The sequence below is a fragment of the Mastomys coucha genome, unplaced genomic scaffold (genome assembly GCF_008632895.1).
Source record: "Mastomys coucha isolate ucsf_1 unplaced genomic scaffold, UCSF_Mcou_1 pScaffold20, whole genome shotgun sequence".
Taxonomy (NCBI): Eukaryota; Metazoa; Chordata; class Mammalia; order Rodentia; family Muridae; genus Mastomys; species Mastomys coucha.
Window position 1 is genome coordinate 44986291 of NW_022196903.1, and position 24290 is coordinate 45010580.

The window sequence follows — 24290 nt, forward strand, 5'->3', positions numbered from 1 at the left end:
TGCAGGTCTGTGCAGGCTGGCACAGCTGCTGTGAGTACAGCAGTTCTGCTACATCCAGAAGACACTGTTAGGTTCTGCTCCTTCCTAACCTCTAGCTTTTAGTCTTTGTGCCTTTCATCCTTGGTGGTCCCTGAGTCTTGCCGGGAAGGGGTATAATACAGATGTCCCATCTTTTGCTGAACACTCTATAAACACTAAATCTTTACATTTTAACCTATTATAAGTTTTTCCTTTAACCACTGTACCCCACACAAAGAAACTTCTCTGAGTGAATCTGAGAGCTGTGCTAATCTGTGGTGATAGAAATTTGACTTTATTAGCCATTTTGATACTATATTCATTTAGAATATGTGCTCCCCAGCCATATACTAAATTTGAGTTAACTCACTGAGTTAACTCAGACTCAGAATGGCAGAGGTTTCATGTTCTCATTTATATATGAACCCTAGAGTCAGATTTTTTATTTGTGTGTCTAAATTGAAGGTCCTCTAGAATCTAAGAAACTAGATGAATTTTCATTTTTACCTAGCTTCTTTCAGCACAAATATGCATGATTTATCCATTTTGCTTACTTGTGTTGATAAGTTCAAACCTTTTTATTGATCTAGTATTTTATTGCATAGGCATACCAATTTGTGTATGTATAAACTGGCTGCTGAACACTTTTGTTATCACCAATTTGGGCTATTACAGATTTAAAACAGCTAGGGATGTAAATACCTAGGTATTGAGAGTTGGTCATGTGGTAGGTATATGTTGAAATTTTAGAGAAAAAACCTTTCAGAAGTGATTGTAGCAGTTTACAGTCCCACCAGCATTGCCTGAGTTTTATTTTACTCAGAGTCCTTGCTTTATTTGGTATGACCAGTGTTTAGTTTCAGTCAGTATAATAGTATATAATAGTAGCTAATTGCAATTTTAATTTGCACATCACTAATAATATTATATGATGATAATAGGCATTTTTCATGTGCTTATTTTCCATGATTTTACACATGATAGCACATTGATGGGAAGGAATCAATCAAGTTCACATGTCTTTGTCTACTTTGTACTGTTCTCTTACTTGGTTTTAGCATTCTGGTGTGCTGGCTAGTTTTATGTCAACTTGACAAAAGCTAAAATCATCTAAGAGGGAACCCCAGTTGAGAAATAGATCAGGCTGTAGGCAGGCAAGCCTGTAGGACATTTCCTTAATTAGTAATAGACTAGGGTTAAAAGGAAGCCCATTGTAAGTGGAGTTACTCCTGAGCTGGTGGCCCTGGGTTCTCTAAGAAGGTAGTGGAGCAAGCCAGCACACCACACTCACTTCTCTGCAGCCTCTACACCAGCTCTTCCTTCTAGCTTCCTACCTGGTGTGAGTTCCTGACCTAGCTTCCCTCATTGAACTGTATGAAAGCCATTTAATAAACCTTGTCCTCCCCAAGTTGCTCGATTATGCTGTTTCATCACAGCAATATTAACCCAGGACACTGGATACAAATGTTTCATCAAACTTGTGATTTGCAAAGATTTTCATCCAATTTTCAACTTTGTGATTATCCTTTCTTACTCTCCTGAGGGTTAGGGTTACAGTTTTATACTTCTGTGACCAGCTCTGGAATTGAGTCCTTTTTATATGTACTGTGGTCTACTTAACAATTTGAATTCTTCTTATAGTTTCTTGAAAATAAGAATATAATATGTAAAAGTTAAATACTTATTTTACTGATGTTGCTGATACAGGTTCTCACTGTGTAGCCCAGGATAGCCTTGAAGTCATGAGTATTCCTCCTGCTTTAACCTCTTAAGTGTTAGGATTATAGGTGCAAATTACCACAATTGGTTGCACTATGTCTTGTTTACTAAATTGTTTCATATTTGCTATTTCTGACACACACACACACACACACACACACACACACACTTTTAGCGTCTTTGACTTGGTTAGTTGGTTTCCTTTTTGAGCCATGTCATCCTGTAGTCTAAGCTAGCCTCTCATTCACTATTCACTATGTAGTAAGGATGATTTTGAACTGTTTCCCAAATGCTGGGATTATAGTGTATACCACTACATCTGGGTGTACTAGACCCTTCTTAATTGACTTTTCTTCCTGTTCCAGGTTATCTGTTCTACTTATTGCATACCTGCTCATGCTTTGTTGTTTGTTTGGTTTGGTTTGGTTTGTGTCGTCTCTTTGTTTGTCACTCGCCAAATTCTTTGCCCACCAGGCCAGAACTCATCACTCCACGAAACAAGGGGTCCCCAAAACAACCCAGCCGATGGCAGTTTTGTTTGTGTTTCTTGAGAATTTATGAAAATATATTTTACTTTATTTCTACCCTTCTTTCAACAACCTCCTGTGTCCTTCCCTACATAGACACTCAAAAATATATGACTTACCGAGCCCATGTAGTATATAGCTTTTATGTACATGTGTTTAGAGCTGACCATTTGGGATTCAGTAGCACATCAGGGGCTCTTGACCCTGGAGATGACTGGTTGGTTGTCTTCTTCCCAGCAGCCATTAATTTTCTGTAGTTTTTTTTTTATAAGGGTGGGACCTTAAATTTCCCTTCTTGTCATTGGTGTATGAACTGGTGTATCATAATTATGCAGGTCTTGTTTACACAACTCATAATTGGTAAACAAACTGCTCCTAATCTTTTTAGTTACTAGTTACTAGAACTTCAGAAGTTGCTAGTATTGTATGTGAATCACTTCACATGTGCTTGAGTAATATAACTGCTGAATCCATTCCCAGAAGTGGATTACTAGGTCAGAGGGTTTACGTGTTTGTGATCTTGGTAATTATTACCAAATTGTCCTCCCAAGAGGTTGGAGCATTCTTCCACAAGCCTGTTAGGAAAATCCCTATTAGCCAATATCCTGTCTGCAGAATGTCAAATATTTGAGTTTCTGTTAATTAGTTAGTTAGTTAGTTAGTTAGTTAGTTAATATGAAGAAGGTGTTATCCTAGCATTGTTTTAATTTTCATTTCTACTCAGAATAGTTTGAACACCTATGTTTAAAAGCTATTTGTACTTCACTTTGTCTACTGTTTATTTTAAATCATTGGTCATTCAGTTTTTCTTTAATGGTGAGAATACAGAATTGAAATATTTTAAGTATTGTTTAGTATCTTAAGATTGATAAATTGGCATTCATAAACTATTTTTTAGTACAGTTCATAAAGTACAGCAAGTCAACTCTTCAATGATTTTAAAGATTTTATAAAACTCCTAGGTACAGGGCTAGGCTAAATGATTTTTTTTCAGACTAATTTTACCAAAGTTTAATCTGAGTGTTTTGAGCACGAGGGTAATGTTCCAAAACTAGTTTAATGGGGCAAAGAATTATCCCTTTTCGTATCGATCCCTTTAAATCTGAGTTGGATGTTGGTATCTCCTAGCAGGGTAACTAGTGTTTGAGATTTGGAAGACACTTGTAACTTTAACTTTACAGCGTACTCTTCCACAGTCAAGAATGACGAGCGCCTGTGCGTAGGTGGCATGAGGCTTTTTGTTTAGTGGGCCTTTCTCCAGAAGTAAGGAATATACTGTTAGTTTTATTTCTACACACAGTCTCTTCTCTGTCTCATGCCAAATGCCTGTGACTTTTTGCTTGTATTATTTATAATTTACAGGTATTATAACCTGTGAACAATTAATTAGGGAGGAAGTTGCTTTACCAGTGAGTGAAGTAATACAATGAGCCAGTAGCTTACTTATATTTTGTTAAGTTATAAGTTAAAACTCTGGCTTTATTTATGCAATTGAAAAATATATTTTTAGAGTTACGTCAATATGGAGAGGCATCCAGCCCACGTCCGTCAGGTATGCTATCATGTGAAAACATTCTCTGGTATTCCCGTTGTTCTGTCTTAGCAGTCAACTAAATTTACCTTGATTAAACTTTTATCACCTTGAGTTGTACATTGCCCGAGCCTTGAGCTGCATGCCAAACTCAAGTTAGCCACCTGTCACAGTTTAGTAGTCTTAATATTGTGTGCATGCTTGCTTTTTAGATGCTTCTAAATTTATATGTCAGGAAAAAGTGGCTTCCTGGTTTGTATAGCATTGATTCTTAGACTTTGCAAAGTTGTTACAAATGGCCTACAGCTTTCTGTCAAGATCACATGCACCCAATGTTTAAAAATACCTTCTTATGCATCTTTCACACTGGGTGGTTTTTTTAAGCATGCTAATACTATAGTGTATGTACTTGTACTATTTGAAAGTTTTATTTGTTTCTAGTTGAAGTGTGATAGAAAAATAACACTGTTAATTTGACTAATTGTATGCTTTTCTGCTTATTAAAGTTTATCTGCTGATTAATACTAAGGCTTTTCTGTAGAAGATTAATTTGAATTTCTATAAATATGTATGAAGTATGTCTATTTTAAGAAAACAGTTGGTCTAAACTTGCCATCAAATATTAAAAATGACTAATTAGAATTCAAATTAAAGTAAATAAGCAGTATGTTACAAGCACTGGAGATCTTAAATAACAGTTTAACTGGCATACTTTTACTAGGAAAGCAAGTTTAAGAGAAACCTGTATGTTTGAATTTAAATTGGAAAACATTTAGGACCTTTCTAGTGTTTTGTCTCATACTTAATTTAATGCTAATTTAAACTTAAACACATAAAACACAGTAAGGTGATCAAGAAAGTATTTCCCGTATTTGTTTTAGCCAATGTAACTATCTGATTAAAAAATTCTACTAGAAGGTAAAATTCTACTAGAAGGTAAGTTCTTAATGTTTTAAGGTTGCCAGGTATATTTTAGGTCTTGCTTCAAGATGACCATTGTTTAATTTTGCTTTCTTTTTTTTTTTTTAAAGATTTATTTATTTATTATATGTAAGTACACTGTAGCTGTCTTTAGACACACCAGAAGAGGGCACCAGATCCCATTACAGATGGTTGTGAGCCATCATGTGGTTGCTGGGATTTGAACTCAGGGCCTTTGGAAGAGCAGTCAGTGCTCTTAACCGCTGAGCCATCTCTCCAGCCCCTTAATTTTGCTTTCAAGGTGTCTGAACAATGTCAGTCCTGATATATTGGAAATATATGCCTCAAACTAACTGCATACATTATCTCAGGATTTTAACTGAAAAAATGACATTTATTTAAATTAAAAATTATGCAGTGTTTACTGGGAAATCAAGTGAAAAGATTGAGAGGGAGAAGGGTAGAGTGCAGTGATTATTACACACTTTCTGATTTAAGCTCAGTGGTAGAGCTTGCACCTACCCCAATGCAAAGCCCTGGATTTAAACCCCCACACCACAAAAGAAAGAAACAGGGATTTTTTTAAACAAAAGTTTAATGTAGCAGAATATTTATTCTGCTATACCAAATTATTATATCAATATTCTAATAAATTGGTTTTTATTTAGAAGAATAAGTATTTCTTTTCTGAAATTCTTAGTGTCACTTACAATTAAATCACAGTGATTTGGTTTCAATATCCAGTGAGTGCTTAGTGATATGCATTTTGTCTTTTTCACTGTGTTATGTTTTAGGTATTTGTCAAGTGTCATTTCGATTATAATCCATTCAATGATAACCTGATTCCCTGCAAAGAAGCAGGACTGAAATTTTCCAAAGGAGAAATTCTTCAGATTGTAAACAGAGAAGACCCAAATTGGTGGCAGGTTAGTATGATTCTCAAAAAATTCCTTAAATGCTTTTCTGTTTTCAATCTTTGATGTGCCCAGTATCTACAAGTGCAAGGAAGCATTTGTTCCCATGACTTTTCTTGCATGAACAACTACTGCTTTATGTCTGCCAGCTTTGTGGACAGAAGACCAAACAGAGAATTTGTGAGTGTAAATAAAAACAGGCATAACCTGCCTGTGGCATGTCACCTGGTTTAAGGATTAGGTGAAACAGCTCTTTCCCATGGGTAGTCGCATTCAAATAGGAGGTAGAGCAAGAAGAACTTTGTAATCATTGTCAGTGTTTCTTGACATTTACATGAGCTGACACAGTGTTCAAAATTGAAGAAAATGACAAGAAACCTAGAATCTTTTCAACTCTCAGAGCTGATTCTGGCCTCATTAGAGAACAGGGTAAAAGAAGCCCAGGACCCAATACCAAGCATAGACTTAGCTGTGACTGGTAACTGGTCTTAACAGTGATGAATTAAATGACTTCTGCAGAGAGATGATGTGGAGGGTAAGCACAGACTTGGCACCGTGTGCTGTCGTATAGATGAAGGCACTTTATCAGTAAGTACACCATGGTGAGCTAACGAGGAAGTGATATAGATGAAGGCATTTTATCAGTAAGTACACCATGGTGAGCTAACGAGGAAGTGAGCTCAGTGAACAGTTCATGATGGCAAGAGCTTGTCACTGAGACACTTGGAGGCTTTGAAAATATCTCTTCACTTCCTGTGCTTCCAGGCTTTCTGTGGTTTACTTTCTGTAAATGTTCTCTTAGTTTTCTAATCCTCTCACTCTCATTTGAGTTGCTTTCTTCATTTTGATGATCTTATTTAATTACAGTTTTCAGGATTATTAAAAACTGATAAACAGGTTTTTTATTCCACTTATAAGAAGAAAGACAATAACATTGTGATATGAATTATTATCATTTAAAAATATCCATTTTTCTGGGGTTAGAGAGATGGCTCAGCTGGTTAAGAGCCCTCGCTGCTCCTGTGGAGGACCCACATAGCCAGCACTCGTGGGGCTGCTCACACTCTCCTGGACTCTAGCTCCTCTCCTGGCCCTGGCTACTTTCACTCATATGCACATACACAAAGACCCAAAAACACTTGAATAAAACATTTTTTAACTACTTACTTTGATTTTAAGGTTTTTATTTTTTATACTAAATAAAGTTTTAGCTATTTTAAACTCATCACCATAGGATATTTAGATTCTTGTTAGCATGAGTTAAAATTTATGCTTTGTATTCTCAGTATTGGAAATTTTTTTGACTTAGACTCAGGAAATAACACTCTGGGATTGAGGTCAGTGGGATTGAGGCTTATAAAGGATACTGGATAAGTCATTCCTTAACACTACTTTATATAAAATAGCATGCTTCTCTCCTTTGTCTGACTTTATCACACATGCACATTTCCTGCCCCCCCCCAATAAAACATTGTAGTATTTGAGGAGCATGTATGTTCAACTTGATATACATGAGTCTTAGATAGAATTTACTTTCTTTGTTTAAATGCTCTAACACAATTCCATGGATTGAAAGAGTGTTTTCCCTAGGAAATTAACTTTAACTGACCAGCACTTGTACTTACTAAAATATTGTCTAAAACTTTGGTCACTGATATGTTAATTTGATTCCAGGCTAGCCATGTGAAAGAGGGAGGAAGTGCTGGTCTGATTCCAAGCCAGTTCCTAGAAGAGAAGAGAAAGGCATTTGTTCGCAGAGACTGGGACAATTCAGGTGAAGAGCTTCTCACGAGTAACAGGCGGGGCGGGGGGGCTGGGCTCACCTTCTTTTGCCTCTTTTTTTTCTGAAATCACAAATGAATTTATTTGAAATACATGGAGACTTAACTTTTCCTGCTCATCCACTCTTTCCTCTCTAAAGTAATTTTTTATTCTTTTCTGCCACCTACTGGTAGTGTAACAAATTCAATGACAAATTCATCTCTTGCTAGGAAGGGTATTTCTCTTACCTCCTCATAAAACATAGCTGGACAATTTAAGGTCATGTCTCAATGTATCATCTAAACTAAGCCTTGTCATCCTCCAGGACCCTTTTGTGGAACTATAAGCAACAAAAAAAAGAAAAAGATGATGTACCTCACAACCAGGAATGCAGGTATGTTGTAAAATCCCTTTGGAAGATCTAAATACATAGCTTTATCATGAGTTAACATGAAGTTGCTAATAAAATGCCTTTAATGCACTGGTTCTCAACCTGTGGGGTCGTGACCCGTTGTGGGTTGACTGACTCTTGAGTGTCTTATTCAGGGTTTCTATTTTTGCACAAACATCATGACCAAGAAGCAAGTTGGGGAGGAAAAGGTTTATTCAGCTTACACTTCCACATTGCTGTTCATCACCAAAGGAAGTCAGGACTGGAACTCAAGCAGGTCAGGAAGCAGGAGCTGATACAGAGGTCATGGAGGGATATTACTTACTAGCTTGCTTCCCCTGGCTTGCTCAGCTTGATTTCTTATAGAACCTAAGACAACCAGCCCAGGGATGGCACCACCCACAATGGGCCCTCCCACCCTTGATCACTAATTGAGAAAATGCCTTATAGCTGGTTCTCTTGCTCTGCGATAACTCCAGCTTGTGTCAAGTTGACACACAAAACCACCCAGTACAAAGAGGTTACCTGAGAACATTGGAAAAAACAGATATTTACATTATCATTCATATCAGTAGCAAAAATACAGTTATGAAATAATAATGAAAATGCCTTTATGGTTGAGGGTCACCACAACATGAGAAACTGTATTAAAGGGTTCACAGCATTAGCAACCACTGCTTTAATGTAGAGAGAATTGATAAATATGTATAATACTCTGGGATTTTGTAGCACAGTAAATGAGTGTCTGAGGCCAAACAAGTGGGGACAAGCATTTAAATCAAGATATAAGATAATTTTTGTACCTTACAAAATTTGTAAAAACAAGCCTATGTCAGACGTGCACAATTCCAGTGATAGTTAACTATCAAGGCAAGAAGACCATTAGCATACAGAATACCAGGGAATGTTTTTGCATAAATAAAGTATAACTGAATATAATATCCTGTTACTTTCACATTTAGAGTTTGATCGTCATGAAATTCAGATCTATGAGGAAGTAGCAAAAATGCCACCCTTCCAACGGAAAACATTAGTGTTGATCGGAGCTCAAGGTGTGGGCAGAAGGAGTTTGAAAAACAGGTTCATAGTACTGAATCCTGCTAGATTTGGAACAACGGTGCCATGTAAGTCTTCAGGTTCCATTTGCTGCTCAGAAAGAGGATGGGTATATGGAGAAAAGGACTATTATTAATTAACATAAATTCCAGATAAGATTTGGTTATGCTAATGAGCATGGAAGAGTAGATGGTTCTGAGTCCAGACAATTGTCTCTGTCTTAGCTAGTGCTGCCCGCTTGATGCTCAGCGGTAGCTGCATCTGTAAACTCGACATTATAAAAGTGCTAAAGACAAATGCATACATTTGAGAGTTGTGGCAAATTACATTCATTTGTGGTTTTTTTATGGAACTATTATCCATTTATTTGTATTTTTCAGCCAGTGTAGTATATTTAAAAGAAGAAAGCCTAGATGCTCAAACTCTCAGTACAGCAGTAGCTATGTGAATTTAGGTGATCTGGTTTAAATTCCAGCCCTTAGCCCTACAGGATCCTAAGCCTGATACTCTGAAAGCAGAGTCTTCAGGGGCCATCATTTATCAGGCTTACCTGAGACTATAAAATAATGCTCTGGAGGAGACCCATGTAGACTCCGGCTTGACCTTTCACTTTGTAATCTCAGTTCCCCTTAGCTTTTGCATGTTCACATAGAACACTTAGTGGTGTCAGAAATGGAGTAGGTGGGGGAGCTCAGGTAATTGCTGATACTATGATACCTGCTCCACATTTGACCTCTTGGAGAAGCCTGAAGAAATGGCCTCACAGGCCTCTCTCTTGAGAGAAGAGAAGGATTTGTTTTCATTCATATTTTTTTCTTGACTCTTTTGGTATTTTCTTCTGTAAGTATTATCCATTTATTTGTGTTTGAACTCATGGTAGGATGGAACAGTATGGTAGGAGGAGCATGTGGAACAGGAGGCTCTTCACTTCATGGTAGACAGGAAGCAGAGAATAAGGGATCCAAGGTAAGGAATTACCTTCCTAGGCATTGCCCAGCCATCAGCTTTCTCTTAAGGGCCAAAACTCCCCTAGCCTTCAGTATAGCACAACCAATTGGGGCAATTCATATTCAGACCATACAGCTTAATGCTTATGGACCCTTTAGTCCTACAGAATAACATTGCCTAAAGCTAATTTTAATGTCCTATGACTTAGAATGACTTAGTATTTGTTTTTGTTTATATTAGTTTTATTTTGGCTGGGTTTTTTTTTCAGAGATTTCTTTCTATTATTTTTAATTAGGTATAACTGTGTATTGTATATTGTGTGTGTGCATGTGAGTGTGAGTGCCACAGAGACCAGAGGCACACATAGGACACTCCCTAGGCACCCCCATTTGAACTTTATAGACAGTTGTGAGCTGCCTGGTGTGAGTACTGGGAACTGAACCCTGATCCTGTGGAAGATCAGCAAGTGCTGTTAACTGCCGAGCCATCTTTAGTTTTAAAACTATTTTATTTTTTACTCAGTAGCAGGCTTCCTTTCGGTGTTTTCATGTCTATCTGGTTTGGGTTGCCACTCTTCCCTCTCCGTCTCTGCTCGGTGCTCATAGCCTCTGCCCCAGTATTCTCTTTCCACACTCTGAGCACTTCCATTTCCCACTTCCTTATTTATGTCAGTTTTGTTTTTTTAAACTATGTCCTTTTTCTAGTTTCATGACCTCTCTCCTCACACATTCCCACAGAAAACACACACACACCAAGTAGAGTCTGCAAATGAGGAACATGCAGTATTTATCTTTCTTAGCTTGAGCTACCCCATTTATTATCTTTTCTAGCTCTGTACATTTTCTTGGAAATTTCACAATTTCTCTAGAACCAAATAAAATTCTAGTGTATGTACATTTTCATTACCCATTCATCAATTGCTAGACATCTAGTTTGATTTCATCCCCTTGTAATTGTGAATAGAACAACAATAAGCATTGATGATAGAGAGTCCTTTGGATACACACCTATGAATGCTAGTTCTGTGTGTAAAGTGTGGGTGGGTAGATTCCTCAGGTGGTGTATGTAACATGCAGAGGTTAGAAGTTCATGGTGCAAATCTTCTTCCATTGCCTACTTCCCGGGGCTTCTGAGGCAGTCTTTCACTGCACCTGGAGCTCAGTGTTTGGAATAGGCTGAAGGCCAGGGAGCTATGGATCAAGCTGATTAACATACCATCCCCCACCACACCTCCCAGACAAGCCCCACCTTTTTGTATGGGTATTGTCCTTCATCTATGACTGTGTACCACATGCTTGCCTGATGTCCACAGAAGCCAGAAGTGAAGAGGGCATCAGATTCCCTAGAACACCTAGAACACCAGATTCCCTAGTCACACCTAGATGGTTTTGAGCCATGATATGCTGGGAATTGAACCCAGGTCATCTGTAAGAGAGGCTAGCACCCTTAATCACAGAGCCATCTCTCCATGCCCTGTGCCCAGCTTTTGTGGATGCTGAGGAACAAAACTCGTCTGACAAGCACCTTGTTAACTGAAGCATCTCCCTGCCCCATTTTACGTTTCTTGCACTGATGGCCATATGATTGTACCAGTTTGCACACCCACCAACAGTGAATAAGGTTTCCTCCTCCTTCAAATCCTGACTAGCATTTGCTGTCATTGCTCTTGATGGTAACCACTCAGACTTGAGTGAGAGAGAATCTCAAAATAGTTCTATTTTGCATTATTCTGATGACTAAGAATATTGAGCACTTGTTAAAATGTTTATTGGTCACTTGTATTTCTTCTTTTGAAAATTGTCTACCTCATTATTACATTTATTGGTTGGCAGTGTAAGTTGGGTTTTTTGGTATTTAATTTTCACAGTTCTTTATATGTATAATCTGAAGTATATCTGGCAGTGATTTTATCCCACTTTTTTCCTGGCAGTTTCCTTTGTTATGCAGTTTTTTTTAAAGATTATTTTTAACCACTTTTAATGTTTTGGATCTATTTACTATACTATAGGATTTTTCCTTCTGAACATTCTAGAATATGTCTATATCTCAAACTGTGTTCATTCTGTGTTCTCTAGCAATTTCACCATTTCATGTTTGAAGTTAAGGTCTTTGGTCTACTTTGAACTATTTTTCATTCTGCAGCTAAATACTCTTTTACAGGCACCATCTACTGTCTTTTGTCCAGTGTGTATTTTAACTTTATCAAAAGTTAGGTGTTCATAGCTCTGGAGAATTATTTCTGGGACATTGGTATATATTCGTTTGCCTGTTATGCCAGTACCTTAATGTCTTTGTAACATTGGCTCTCTATTGTAGTTTAAAGTTGAGTATTCCGTGTTCCCTCCAGCTGGGTTCGTTCTGCTTAGAATTGTTTGGGCCCTTTAGAGTCTTTTCTGTCTCTCTGTTTGTGAATTGTGTTTTCTAGTTCTATGAAGAATGACATTGGACTTTTTATGGGGTTACACTGACTCTGTAGTACTTCCAGTTTGTAACCATTTTGACAGAGCTGCTTCACTGTCCAGGAGCAGTTTTCCCATTGTTTAGCACCTTCAATTCTTTTGTTCGTTTTGGTTTTAATGTATTTTTTCTCCTTTGAACTATTTAATTTTTTCAAAGTTAATATGTCATATTAACAAAGCTGGTTCAACAGTAACAGTAATAAATATATTCTCAGAAAACAGGATAGCATGAATTTGCTTTTATTGGCACAACTATCCAGAGGTAGTCAACATTCCTTCATATGTCCACCCATATCTCTGTCTCTTTTTACTTTTCTTAATTATTGCTTTCTAAACTTATGCTTATTTTTTCCTTAACATCTTCATTCATATGAAATCCACATAGCATTTTCTTCACACAGTTTTGGTTACTTTGAATTGTTTTTAGTATGTTCACATAGTTGTGCAAGTATTTCTGTTGTTGCAGGATTTCTACAAGGTCCTTAGTATCAGCCCCCTCTCATTCCTGAATTTAGTAATTTTTTTCTTAGTTTTCCCAAATATTTGTCAATTTTGCTCTTCTCAGAATTTTTTGTAATTTTATTAATTTTCTGCTTTGTTTCTATCATACATTTTATTATTTTAAATTTAATCTTATTTTCTTTTTTTGTTTGCTCCTTGGGATTAGGACGATCTTTTCTCCCATTGTCCTAGGTAGAAAGTTAGGTTATCTACTGGAAATTTCCTCCTAACAGACACATTTATGTTAGAAATTTCTCAGTAGATACTGCTTTTTTACATCTTGTAATTGTGTTGTGGTGTATGTTTTTGTTTACATTCATCTCAGAGTCATTTTTATTTCTAGAAGTAGATAAATGTAATGAAGCACTACACACTGATACCACAGAGGCTTAAAATGTAATCTGAGAATAAGACAGTTGTGCAACACGAGTCAGTTAGCTGGAGCTGAAACCGGCTTCTTAAATGCTTGCAGCTTTCTCCAGTCCTCCAGTATATGAAAATAGTCACTGAGATGAGCTAGAAACTGATCCTTTGGTCAAAAGTGAAAGTAAAAGGAAAACTAGCAGTCCTCTGGTTTTGGCGCCTTCTCTCTGCCACATACTCCTGTGCATTTTTGTAAAGCCTTTCCTTGTAAGCTGTCAGTAGGCTTCAGTTAGCCATCTAATGTTTCTTCTTGAAGTTTACCACATAATTTTTCTCTGCTAAGACACTTTTCTAAGGCTTCAGAGTCCTTCACATGTATGATGGCTGAACTGTACTCTATCAAAGTAGAGAAAAAGACTATGCTGCCCAGCACCCAGGAGGACTCTTGGCAGCTCCATCAGTAATGGTCACTCTCAAAGTGTTTTTTAATTTCTCAGTAGATACTGCTTTTGATTTTTCTTTTTTAGTTGACCCATTTTGGAGTATATTATTTAATTTCACACATGTTTTATTTTTCCAGATTTTCTTGTTAATGATGATAATTCCATTCACTGTGTCCAGAGAACACAGGCCCCATTAACTCCTTAGGAATTTTTTCAGATATAACCTATCTTTGAGCATGTTCCTTGTTCTTGTACACTGGGGGAAAATGTATTCTCTTCTTGTTGACTGGACTGCTGCATTGAAGTGTTCTGTGCGGCTGCTTAGGTCTTCATTCCCTCTGTAACCTTCCGTTCTCTCCGTCACTGGAAGCCTTGAGGTCTCCTCCTCTTTTGCTGACTTGTCTGTCTCTCTTTTGCTTCATTTCTGTTTTGTTTCATGAATTTGGAGATTCTACTGCTAAGTGCTTATATGTTTGTAAGCATGTTACTTCTGGATTAATTGACCCTTTTGCCATTGTAATTATTCTTCATTGTTTCTAGCAATAATTTTGTCTCCCCATTTGTCTGGTCTGATGTGAGTATGCAGCTGTCTCTGGGTCACTGCTTACATGTATGTCTTTTCCATCCTTTACTTCCAACATACCAGTCTCTTTAATTGTTTTTCTTTCTAAGATTTCTTTCATAAACAGCATATAATTCAATCAGTTTTCCGATCTATTGTGCCTTACTCTCCCTTTGAATTTGCCTGACTGTTTCCTCTTTAAGTCCAGCTCTGCATTATTGTAAATATACGAATCAGTTTCTTATCCTTCAAATATGCATCAGGAGAGTTGCATCTTGTCTTTGTGTCCTATGATTGATACTAATGTTGGTCATTGACTATGGCATTTCATAGAGTTTTTTCCCCTGCAAATCTGTAATTTGCACTTAAGCAACCTGTTCAGAGATAATTTCAAACATTGCAGCTGTTTTCAGCAAACTTTGATCAGGTGATTTAAGCCTCTGTCATTAACTGAACAATAGAAAAGCTTTGAAGGAATATCTGTCTACTCTCACTTTATTTGAGTACACAGATAAGATTTATTTCCTAGTGTTCTGACCCATGCTATTTCTGGCAGCTAGTAAAAACTGCGTTGTTGAATGATTGAGCTCAGGAAGGAAAGAACTAGGTTTTTATCAAGCCACTGGTGCTCTGTGTTCCTTTTTCCTTCCTTGCTTTCAGGCATCTAGAAGAGTCAAAAACTTTCTAGTTACTTTCATTTTCATAATTTGTCATTTTGTTCAACAAATCTTATTTTTAGGCTTTAAAAACAAAAATAGATTAGTCCCATCAAAACTGAAGCCTTGATTCTAGTTCACAATTTCCACTTTCCTCACAGCTCCTCTTGATCTACAGCACAGTGCTGCACTGGGACGGGTGGGGTACGGCTTATTTTACTACTTGGTTTATGTCCCTCGCTGCTGCCTTAGTTTCTTATGAGCTATGCTAGAAGAAGTGAGTGCCAAAAGGAAAGAGAAGTGTTGCATAAAAGATCTTGCTTGCTGGAGTTCTTTGTCTTGAATGTCCAAATAGTATCTCTTCAATGCCTTTTTTTTTTCTTTTATAGAATCATTGGAGATTTCCATACTACAAATTTTTCTGGCCAAGGGCATTAGAATTTCTAATTATTCTCTTGGAACATTACCCCAAGCTTTTATACCATAGCTTCTGTAATCATTCCTTAACTGGTTACAGGAAACCGTACTCACATCCCCCTCTACTCCCCAAAATACTAAAATCTCGGAATATTTCAATTTCCATAGAATTTTGCATATAACCCATGCAAAATCTTCTGTGGATGTTTAAGTCATATGAATTATTTATGATGTCTATATATATAATCTTAAGTGGTTTATAAATAGCTGTTAGGCTATATTGCTTAAGGAACAATGAGAAGGGATAAAATTCTGTTCATAGTCAGTGCAGATAGATTTTGTTTTTCCTGAATTTTCCCATCCATAGTTAGCTGACAAGAGATACAGAACTCATAGATGCAGAGGGGCAGATAATGTATTTCCTCTTACTGTGTGGAGTGTCTTCAGAACAGTCCTGGAAGGCAGGCTGGCTTTTGAGCATGAGCATACACATATGCATTAGCCTAGGGGAAAAGTGTTATTTGTTTTCCCAGCAATGGGAGTACAAACCATTGCTATGACATGCCACCATAGACCTTAACTGTAGGCATACATGTTTTGCAATCTACTTTTAATAAGGGTTCAATCTTTCCTCTAGCCCACCACCCAGCAGAGGTAGTGGAAGAGAAAAGTTATTAGGATATGGGGGAAATGAACCTGCTTAGCAAGAGTTCTTTGTGGGTGAGCTTGATCTTCTTGGATAGCAGTTCAGTCTCATAGCAAACACCAAATACGACTCAGCAGCTGCAGACCAATCCTCTAGGCAGGCAGACACCAGGCACGAACCAGCAGCTACAGTCCAGTCCTTTCAGCAAGCAGTCACCAGGTAGCTGCAATTCAGAGAGCCTGGAGCAAGGCCACAGAGTCGGCAAGCTGCCACAGGAACCTCACTGAATAGTTCTTTAGTGAGTTTCTCTGTGTCAGAGTTATCACAAGTTAAGCTCAACAATGCTGTGTAAGGTGAACCAATACATGTGTGTCATATAGCAAGACAGAGCAAACCAAGGCTCACTGCTCATCTCCCACTGTTTGTTAGCTGAACAGGTGGATTTCATATTAATACTCCTTCATCAAGAGTCCTTTCACATGTCAGCTATATTCAAACATCCTTTCACCTGTGTCTGCTTCAGGAAAACAGTCTTTCACGTGTTTACTTTAGCAAGACATCCTTTCATCTGTGTGCACCAGCAAAATATCATTTGGCATAACTAACTTTCCAAAGAACTAGAAGTTGCCACTTTACTTAAGCATTCTTCTGGGAAAATAAGTTTACTATATGGGAAAAGAAAACAATTCCTCCCTAACCTAAAACAACTCGTTTGGCTCCTTTTTAGATATACATAAAATAGTGATGTTTAGTAGATGACCTAGGACCAGGAGGACTGTGTTCTGGTAAACTGCAAAAGATAGACTACATCTTTAATGTGCTAGCATCTGTTTAGGATTCAAGTGAAGTCTGAGAGTAAAGTTAAAGTTCAATTAAATGTTTTGTTTACACACTTAAGGAAAGCATTCAAAAGTTTCTAATGCTGATTTTGTGCTTAAAGAATCACAGTCGCACCAGGCAGTGGTGGCACATGCCTTTAATCCCAGCACTTGGGAGGCAGAGGCAGTTGGATTTCAAGGTCTACAGAGTGAGGTCCAGGACAGCCAGGGCTATACAGAGAAACCTTGTCTCTCAGGGGGGAAAAAAAGACGTCTTGTTAAGATCAGCTCTGCATACTACTCCCCACTTGATATTCTAGTCTTCTCTCTAGGTCATTACTCATGCCTTTGGTGCTCTCAGCTTGGCTGGCTGCCTGAAGTACTCACCTCTTGTATTTTCACATGCTTGGAGTGTACTTTGTATTCAAGGAGAACCTTCTCAGAAACCCCACCTAACCACTGAACTTAATATAGCGTCTTCAGTTACCTAGAGGTTGTGGCACAGCACCTAAATTCTACTTCTCCTTTGGAGTAAGATTCTGCAGTTCTTACTGAATACTTATTAGAATATATGTTCCAAGAAAACAGATCTGTATGTATTTTGTTCTTCTTTGACCTACTACCTAAAACAGATTTCTGTAGTAACAGGATGCCTATAAATATTGATGGTAAGTGAATTACCATCATGAGCCTTTCCTACCAGGTCATCAACGTCTCTGTATAAACATAATCCTATAATTAAACAAAAAGCCAAATTCAAAAACAGACAGAGGGCTTCAATCGACATGAAAAATTACAAATAAATACATGAAAACATGCTCAGCATCATTAATCACCAAGAAAACTTAAAAACCACAGTATACCAACCACTTCATAACCGTTCACATGACGCGTCATGAGGGAGATTACCATAGTGGGATGGAAGTGTTATTTAAGGGATCCAGTTTAGAATGATGAAAAACCCTGGAAATAGATTGTGTGCTGATTTACTGGTTACACAACAGTCTGGATAAACTTTATCCTATTGAGTGGTAGGTATACTTCAAAATGTCTAAACAGTAGCTTTTGTGGATATTTTACCATGATGAAATTTTTAATGTGATCAATAGCTTCTGTCTATATAAGAATATAAATATATTAAAGTACCATATTTTTACAAATCTGTTGTTCACTGCTGATGGACACTTCTGTCCCTCCCTTGGTGCTTCAGGTAAGACTGCAGTGAGCTTGGTAATTACACTGCCTCTTGGCCAGAGAGTGGGACTGTATAATTGTCTTTGCAAATTGTACACAGTCAAGGAAGGTTGGTACATTGTGGTAATTTGTTATCATTTTTAAATATATTATAGAAAAAAGTGTTTTCTCAGGAAAATAAGATGTAAACAATGTTTTGTTTTGCTTTTAGTGTCCAGACCTTAGGCTTGGTTAACACATGAAATGTTTCTTTGTTGACACTTTACTACTGAAATTTAGAATCTTACCAGTCTTAAAATTTCACTTGTAGGAAGTGAAATTGTTCTGTGATAAGCCTAAGGAGTAAGTGTAGCCATTCTGCTCTCTTCTGAAAAGGAAAAGCTTATGTGGCAGTGGCTTTCAGTCTGTCTGTCTCCCTCCTTCGCTTCCTCCCTCCTTTTTGATGTGTCCAGTAGAGAGTGGAGTTACAGTTAAAAATCACTTGTACATTTTGCTATGAAGTGGGATTCTATGAATACACTAGGAAGTGATATGTGCATTTACATATTCATTTCAAGTATCACATTAATGGTTTCAAATCAGGGGTTCACCAGAAGATGTGACTTTTAAATTAAGTTGCAGATAGTGAACCAAGTCTTTGTGTGTGCTAGGAAGATTTAAAACTCTCTTGGACGTTTTGTCGTATGACCTGAAATTCCACAAACAGGCAAGTTTCATGTCATTTTTTTGAACATAGAAACCATCAAACTGTTTTGAAGACTCTTGAAATTAGATTAGCAGAGGACATCATGTTGTACATAATGGTCTCATTACAAAGTAGACCTTTACTTTTACCTTGAGTTTAAAGTTCTTTTTGTTTTATTCCAAAGGTTGCTTTGGTGTCTTATGCTTGCTACCCATAATTTAAAAGTCTGTTGATTTTTTTTTATATCACTCATTTTAATGTCACATGCTTAATGATTTGCTCTGATATTTTCTATTTACTTAACAAAAGTAGAGTTCAGTCAACTTAAATTCAGGCTAACCCTAAAATACTACAAAAATTATTTTTCTTCCTCAAAGCTACTGTTAAATTTGGCAGACTACACCTTTACAAAGATGTGAAAAGTAGGAATAATTCACCCCTAGCATTCCAAATGGTCAGCATGGCATGCCTGAAAGCACTTGTAGATTTAACTACCACATAAAAGGATTCCCTACTACTGGATTTGGAATTTGAGTATTCACTCTGATTTAGAAACCATAGGTCAGAGTAGAGAGGCTAATAAATGATGCTTATAAAATCAAATATTTCACATTTGGGACTATCAGAAAGCAGGAAACCAAAGGAAATTTAGGGCTTGTGGAGAAGTAAAGACTAGATGTCCTGATTGGTGGGTAGAATTGCACTTTAGGAAAAAGTTATTATCCAACTAAGAATGGGTGAACTTTGTTTGCCTCTGGGTAATCACTGAAGAAATGCTTAACTGGCCAGAGAGTGGTGGCATGGGCCTTAAATACAAGCACTCAGGAGACAGAGGCAAGTGGATCTCTGAGTTTGAGGCCAGCCTGGTCTACAGAGTGAGTTCCAGGAAAGCCAGGCCACACAGAGAGACCCTCTCTCAAAACGCCAAAAAAGAAAAGAAAGAGATGTTTAACCAGAAAGGATGGCTGTAATAGAATCTTCAAGAAAAAGGAGACTCCACGCATAAGGAAAAAGCAGCATGAAGATTTCTAGATGAGTATGCTTAAAGCTTCAAGGTGAATTAAAAATCACATTTTTGATGTAAACTTTATGTTGGGGAACATAAAGTTTATGTTATGTTTATATCCCTTAAAACATTCTTCTAAATTAGAAATCAACAAGCATTCCTGTTGAAGGGCTATACAGTTTGTAACAGTAACATAACTACTATCCTAATGGAAAAGAAAACTTGGACAATGGATAAACAAACATACATGGCTCTGGCCCAAAACCAGGAGACAGGCCATGGTCTAAGTGAAACGCGGTGAGCTATCCCTGTGTATTCAGTCTACATTTTACAACTTACAATTGCCTTGTGCACCTTTTCCACCTTATTTCATTCTAGTTACTTCAAGGAAGCCAAGAGAAGATGAAAAGGATGGACAAGCATATAAATTTGTGTCCCGATCAGAGATGGAAGCAGATATTAAAGCTGGGAAGTATTTAGAGCATGGGGAGTACGAAGGAAACCTGTATGGAACCAAGATCGACTCTATTCTTGAAGTTGTCCAGACAGGACGGACTTGCATTTTGGATGTCAATCCACAAGTGAGTTACATGGATTCCAAAGCTGTTGTTACTTTTTAGTTTCCTGGGAAGTCTTTGTCTGTGTATGTAGGCTGTAGGAAGTGTGCTTTATCACGGTAGAAATGTGGCTCTTTCTCAACTTCATTATGAGTCCATAGCTAGATGCATAAATAAATGTCAATCAGATAACCAAAGCTTGGATAAAACCATGTGATTGAACCTGCAGAAGTGCAGTATTTACTTGATCAAGTAGCATTGAAGTGTTTTGCTGGGAAATGTTAAACTTAACTTAAGGGTACAAGATTGAAACACAATTAAGCCATTCCCCTTTTTCTTCCCAGACACTCAGAACAGAGCATCCCTTCTTTCACTCTCACTCATGACTGTCTTGCTCAGGTTCCCATCCTGTACACTCAGCCTGGCTACACTTTCCTACACAGAGATAGGTATATATCTTTTTAGTCATTTCTGTAGGCCTTAAGTATGTATACCAGAAATTTCTAGTTTTTTTTGTTGTTGTTGTTTTTTACATAGATGGAACAGTTTTATGTAGATTCCTGAATTTATTGATTAATTTTGCCCTTTGACAGTTTCTTACATGCAACTAAAATATTCTGACTGCCCCTCTCTCCTATCTCTTATCTCTCTCCCATCGCCATCAGCTTTCCCACCTCCTACCAATAGTAGCATTCCCAGATTCCTGACTTGTGGCTTAGTTTTACAACTCCTCTAGTTTATCTGGGGCCATCTGTGTGAACTATTTACTAGAGCTCTGTAGGATCACAATTAGAGGCAATGACTCCCCAACTCCTTGAATCTGCCAGTAGCAAATAATTTAGTAGTGAGGCATGAGCTCCTGAGCCCTCCCACCACCCTGACTGTAGCTGAGCTCATCTTGTGCAGACCCAGTCAGCTGTTGTTTTTGTGATTGCAATCACCGTGTCTTGCTCAGAAGATGGCATTTCAGAGCCCTCCCTGCTATCTTCTGGCCATTAGATTCTGTTCCTTTCTTCTGCAGGGTCCCCCGAGTCTCAGGGGATGGTATATAAATCTCCTGTTTAAGGCCAAGCATTCATCCATCACTTACTCTCAGCACCTAGGACAGCCATGAGTCCATCCGTATTCACCACTGTTCACTAGAAAAGACGCTTCTGACTAAAACCAAGAACAGCATTTATCGTTTGCTATAAACATATGTATTCAAAAGGCAATTTGATACTGTGTCAATTTGTCTTTTTTATTTATGTTTCTTAAAATCTTTCCATCTTTTTCTGTGGAGTTATTTTTTATTTGTAGGAGTTATTTTTTATTTTTTATTTGTAGTATGAATTTTGTAGTAGGAATAGATGTTCTACAATTAACAGGTTATGTATCTGGATCACTAAACTTTATACCCTCCTTTAAGAGGAAAAAAGAGCAATAACACTTGATCTTACAATAAAACAAATGGGTTGGCATTTTAGAGTATGGAGTTAGGACAGGGAGCACAGGCAGTAAATTATGTCCGTAACCTTAGGAAGAAACAGATAGACTTCAGTTTATACTAATGACCAGCACACTCCACATTCTAACATTATATAAATTGGTTTATAATTACTCTTTGCACAGGCACTGAAAGTATTGAGGACATCTGAATTCATGCCTTATGTGGTATTTATTGCTGCTCCAGAGCTAGAGACTTTGCGTGCCATGCACAAGGCTGTGGTGGATGCAGGAATCACCACCAAGCTTTTGACGGTAGGGGGCTCTTTCCTTGTTAACACCTTTTATTTTCCCTTTTCTTTTGAGAGTACTTAATCCCATCTAATCATTCTTAGGAAGTCACTGCTCTATGTAAAAAGTACTATAGAATGAAAATTGACTTACTGAATGTAAGTTTAGGATTTTAAACAATATTGTTTTTTGTAATCCTTTTGTCTCTTAATTTAAAACAGAACCAATTTTTTTTTTAAAAAAATGAAAAGAATCAATGCTGAAATATGTACATTGTAGTCTTTCCGTCTACATCCCTGTGTATTCCTGGGACTTTCTTGCTTCCTTGATTCTTAATGTAAGTGTCATTTGCTCAGTCTTCTAATCACTCTGTCTGAAATAGATCTTTTAAAAGTTTTTGTACCTAAGTATGTTCTCTTCTAAAGTACTTACAAATTACAAATATTCTATTCTTCACCTGTCTTTCCTACGAAAAAGCAGAGACCATTTCTGTTTTATTGTTATCTACTTCGCAAACATTAATAGGATCCCACTTCATACTTGTAGAATTCCATGTGATGGTATGGTGGTGGGAGTGTATGGAAAACTTTACGTGCTCATGCAGAATCCATCACGTAGGCACTCCACTCCTTGTGTTGTTTCCAACCATTTAGTACTACTTGATGGGATGCAAATAACAATTTCACAGAGATAAAGCTAAAGTCTGTGGGTGTGTATCTGGCACAGCTTAGGATTTTCAAGTCACACTATTAAGATTCTCTGTCTTTCTAAGTGACAGAGGGCAAATGGGCTTTGAGTTGAACAGCCAATACAAGTGGGGATCCAGGATTTATACAGGCCATATAAGATAACACTCTTGGAAAGGTTTATATAAAAGTTAGCTGGAAATCAACTACCTGTCTTGTCTTAGATCACCTTAATAGTGTTAGGGATTTCACTCTACTGCCAGCAAAACAGAATGTACAGAATACTCATGAGCCAAGGCAGTAGATTGGAAGATGCCACAGGGACAGACAGACACCTGGTAATACCTCCTTCAGCACTGTGTAGGATGGATTTTTAAGAACTAGCATCTGAGTTCCAACAAATATCCAACCCCCTTATTTCTTAACTCACTTTAGATCTGAATAAATCAGTATTTATTACCATGCAAACTTCTTTTTTTTTAAAACCTTCACAGGACTCTGACTTGAAGAAAACAGTGGATGAAAGTGCCCGAATTCAGAGAGCATACAACCACTACTTTGATTTGATCATCGTAAATGACAATCTAGACAAAGCCTTTGAGAAACTACAAACTGCCATTGAGAAACTGAGGATGGAGCCACAGTGGGTCCCAATTAGCTGGGTGTACTGATGATTGAATAAGGTTAACAGTCAAATAAAACTTTAAAACAGTGACTCACAAGTAAGCCTTCTGCTGGGAGAACACATGCAGAGGTGAAGGCATGCCGCATCTAGGCATTTTTATTGTGTAGATTGAAATAACTGCACTAGGTGGAATTTTTATATACTTGTGGTTGGGAAGGTGTACTAATATATAATTTCTCTTAATTTTTCTAACTTTTTATGGATAAAACCTTTCTATTCATACCACATAAAGAAATGCGTTCAAGCATTTTGTAAGTTTTGATTTAGTACCCTTACCTTTTTCATCAAAAGAATTTTCAGATCATTCTCTCCAACATTGATCTCACATTTTCACTGTGATAATGAATACTTGAAATAGTTTTGTAATGCTGTCATTCTTGTAAGTGGTTAGTGAAGGGTCAATTATTCTCTTATTAGAAAAAAAAATAGTAGTTGCTGACCTTCATCAAACTCCTTACAGAAGCAGAATTTAAATATCAGTGGTACAGCTAGCCCACTACTATCTTAATCTGTTCAGTGCCACCTCTTATTCCAGAGTGTGGCTGTTCATTCTATTTGTACAAATAAATCAGCTCCCCACCTCCATCTCTCTCTAGTAACTATAATGAAGAGCAATAGCTTGCACTCTCTATGGGATTATTCTTTTCGTTTGTCGCAGTGATGTGCTGATGCCGACTAATGTTGCATATTAGCTATGGAAGCTCGGGTGGAAGCATGGTCATGCACACAGAGAGTGCCTTATCCTGCAAAACTTAACTTAGAGAACGTTTACTTATTTTCAAATATAGAATTTCAAACCTATTACTTCAGTTTGGTTTTTTAAGAATAGTCAGCAAAAATATGCCTGTGCAAATGTTTGTGATATTTAAAGATGTCTCTAAGCTGCAAGCTGTTTGTTAATCATCAGATGTGATTTCTGAAACAGGAAGTGATTTGTTAGGGTATTTGTTCTCTGTTTTGTCAAAGAGCAATCCATTGAACAGTTTACAAGATTTGGAAATAATTGCCAGCTACTCATATATACACACACCTAACATTCATTATGTAATATATACTAAATAATGTGATATACTCTTTAGATTTCTGTTAAGAAGAACACTTTTTTAAGAT

General features: G+C 37.3%; 1 protein-coding gene across 8 annotated transcripts in view; it reads left to right on the top strand.

Moving 5' to 3' along the window:
- Mpp6 (membrane palmitoylated protein 6) overlaps positions 1 to 23981 on the top strand; it is an 88856-nt gene extending 64875 nt beyond the window's left edge. For 6 of the 8 annotated variants that reach the window (XM_031381862.1, XM_031381864.1, XM_031381865.1 and 3 more), the window contains exons 6-13: positions 3775 to 3816; positions 5511 to 5642; positions 7305 to 7404; positions 7717 to 7785; positions 8745 to 8906; positions 19915 to 20117; positions 21705 to 21833; positions 22990 to 23981. In XM_031381862.1, coding sequence (XP_031237722.1) covers positions 3775 to 3816; positions 5511 to 5642; positions 7305 to 7404; positions 7717 to 7785; positions 8745 to 8906; positions 19915 to 20117; positions 21705 to 21833; positions 22990 to 23166 — 1014 coding nt within the window. In that variant the 3' untranslated portion in view covers positions 23167 to 23981. The remainder of the gene's footprint in view (positions 1 to 3774; positions 3817 to 5510; positions 5643 to 7304; positions 7405 to 7716; positions 7786 to 8744; positions 8907 to 19914; positions 20118 to 21704; positions 21834 to 22989) is intronic. The other 2 variants (XM_031381866.1, XM_031381867.1) reach the window with 1 other exon arrangement.
- Positions 23982 to 24290: the final 309 nt, after the last annotated feature.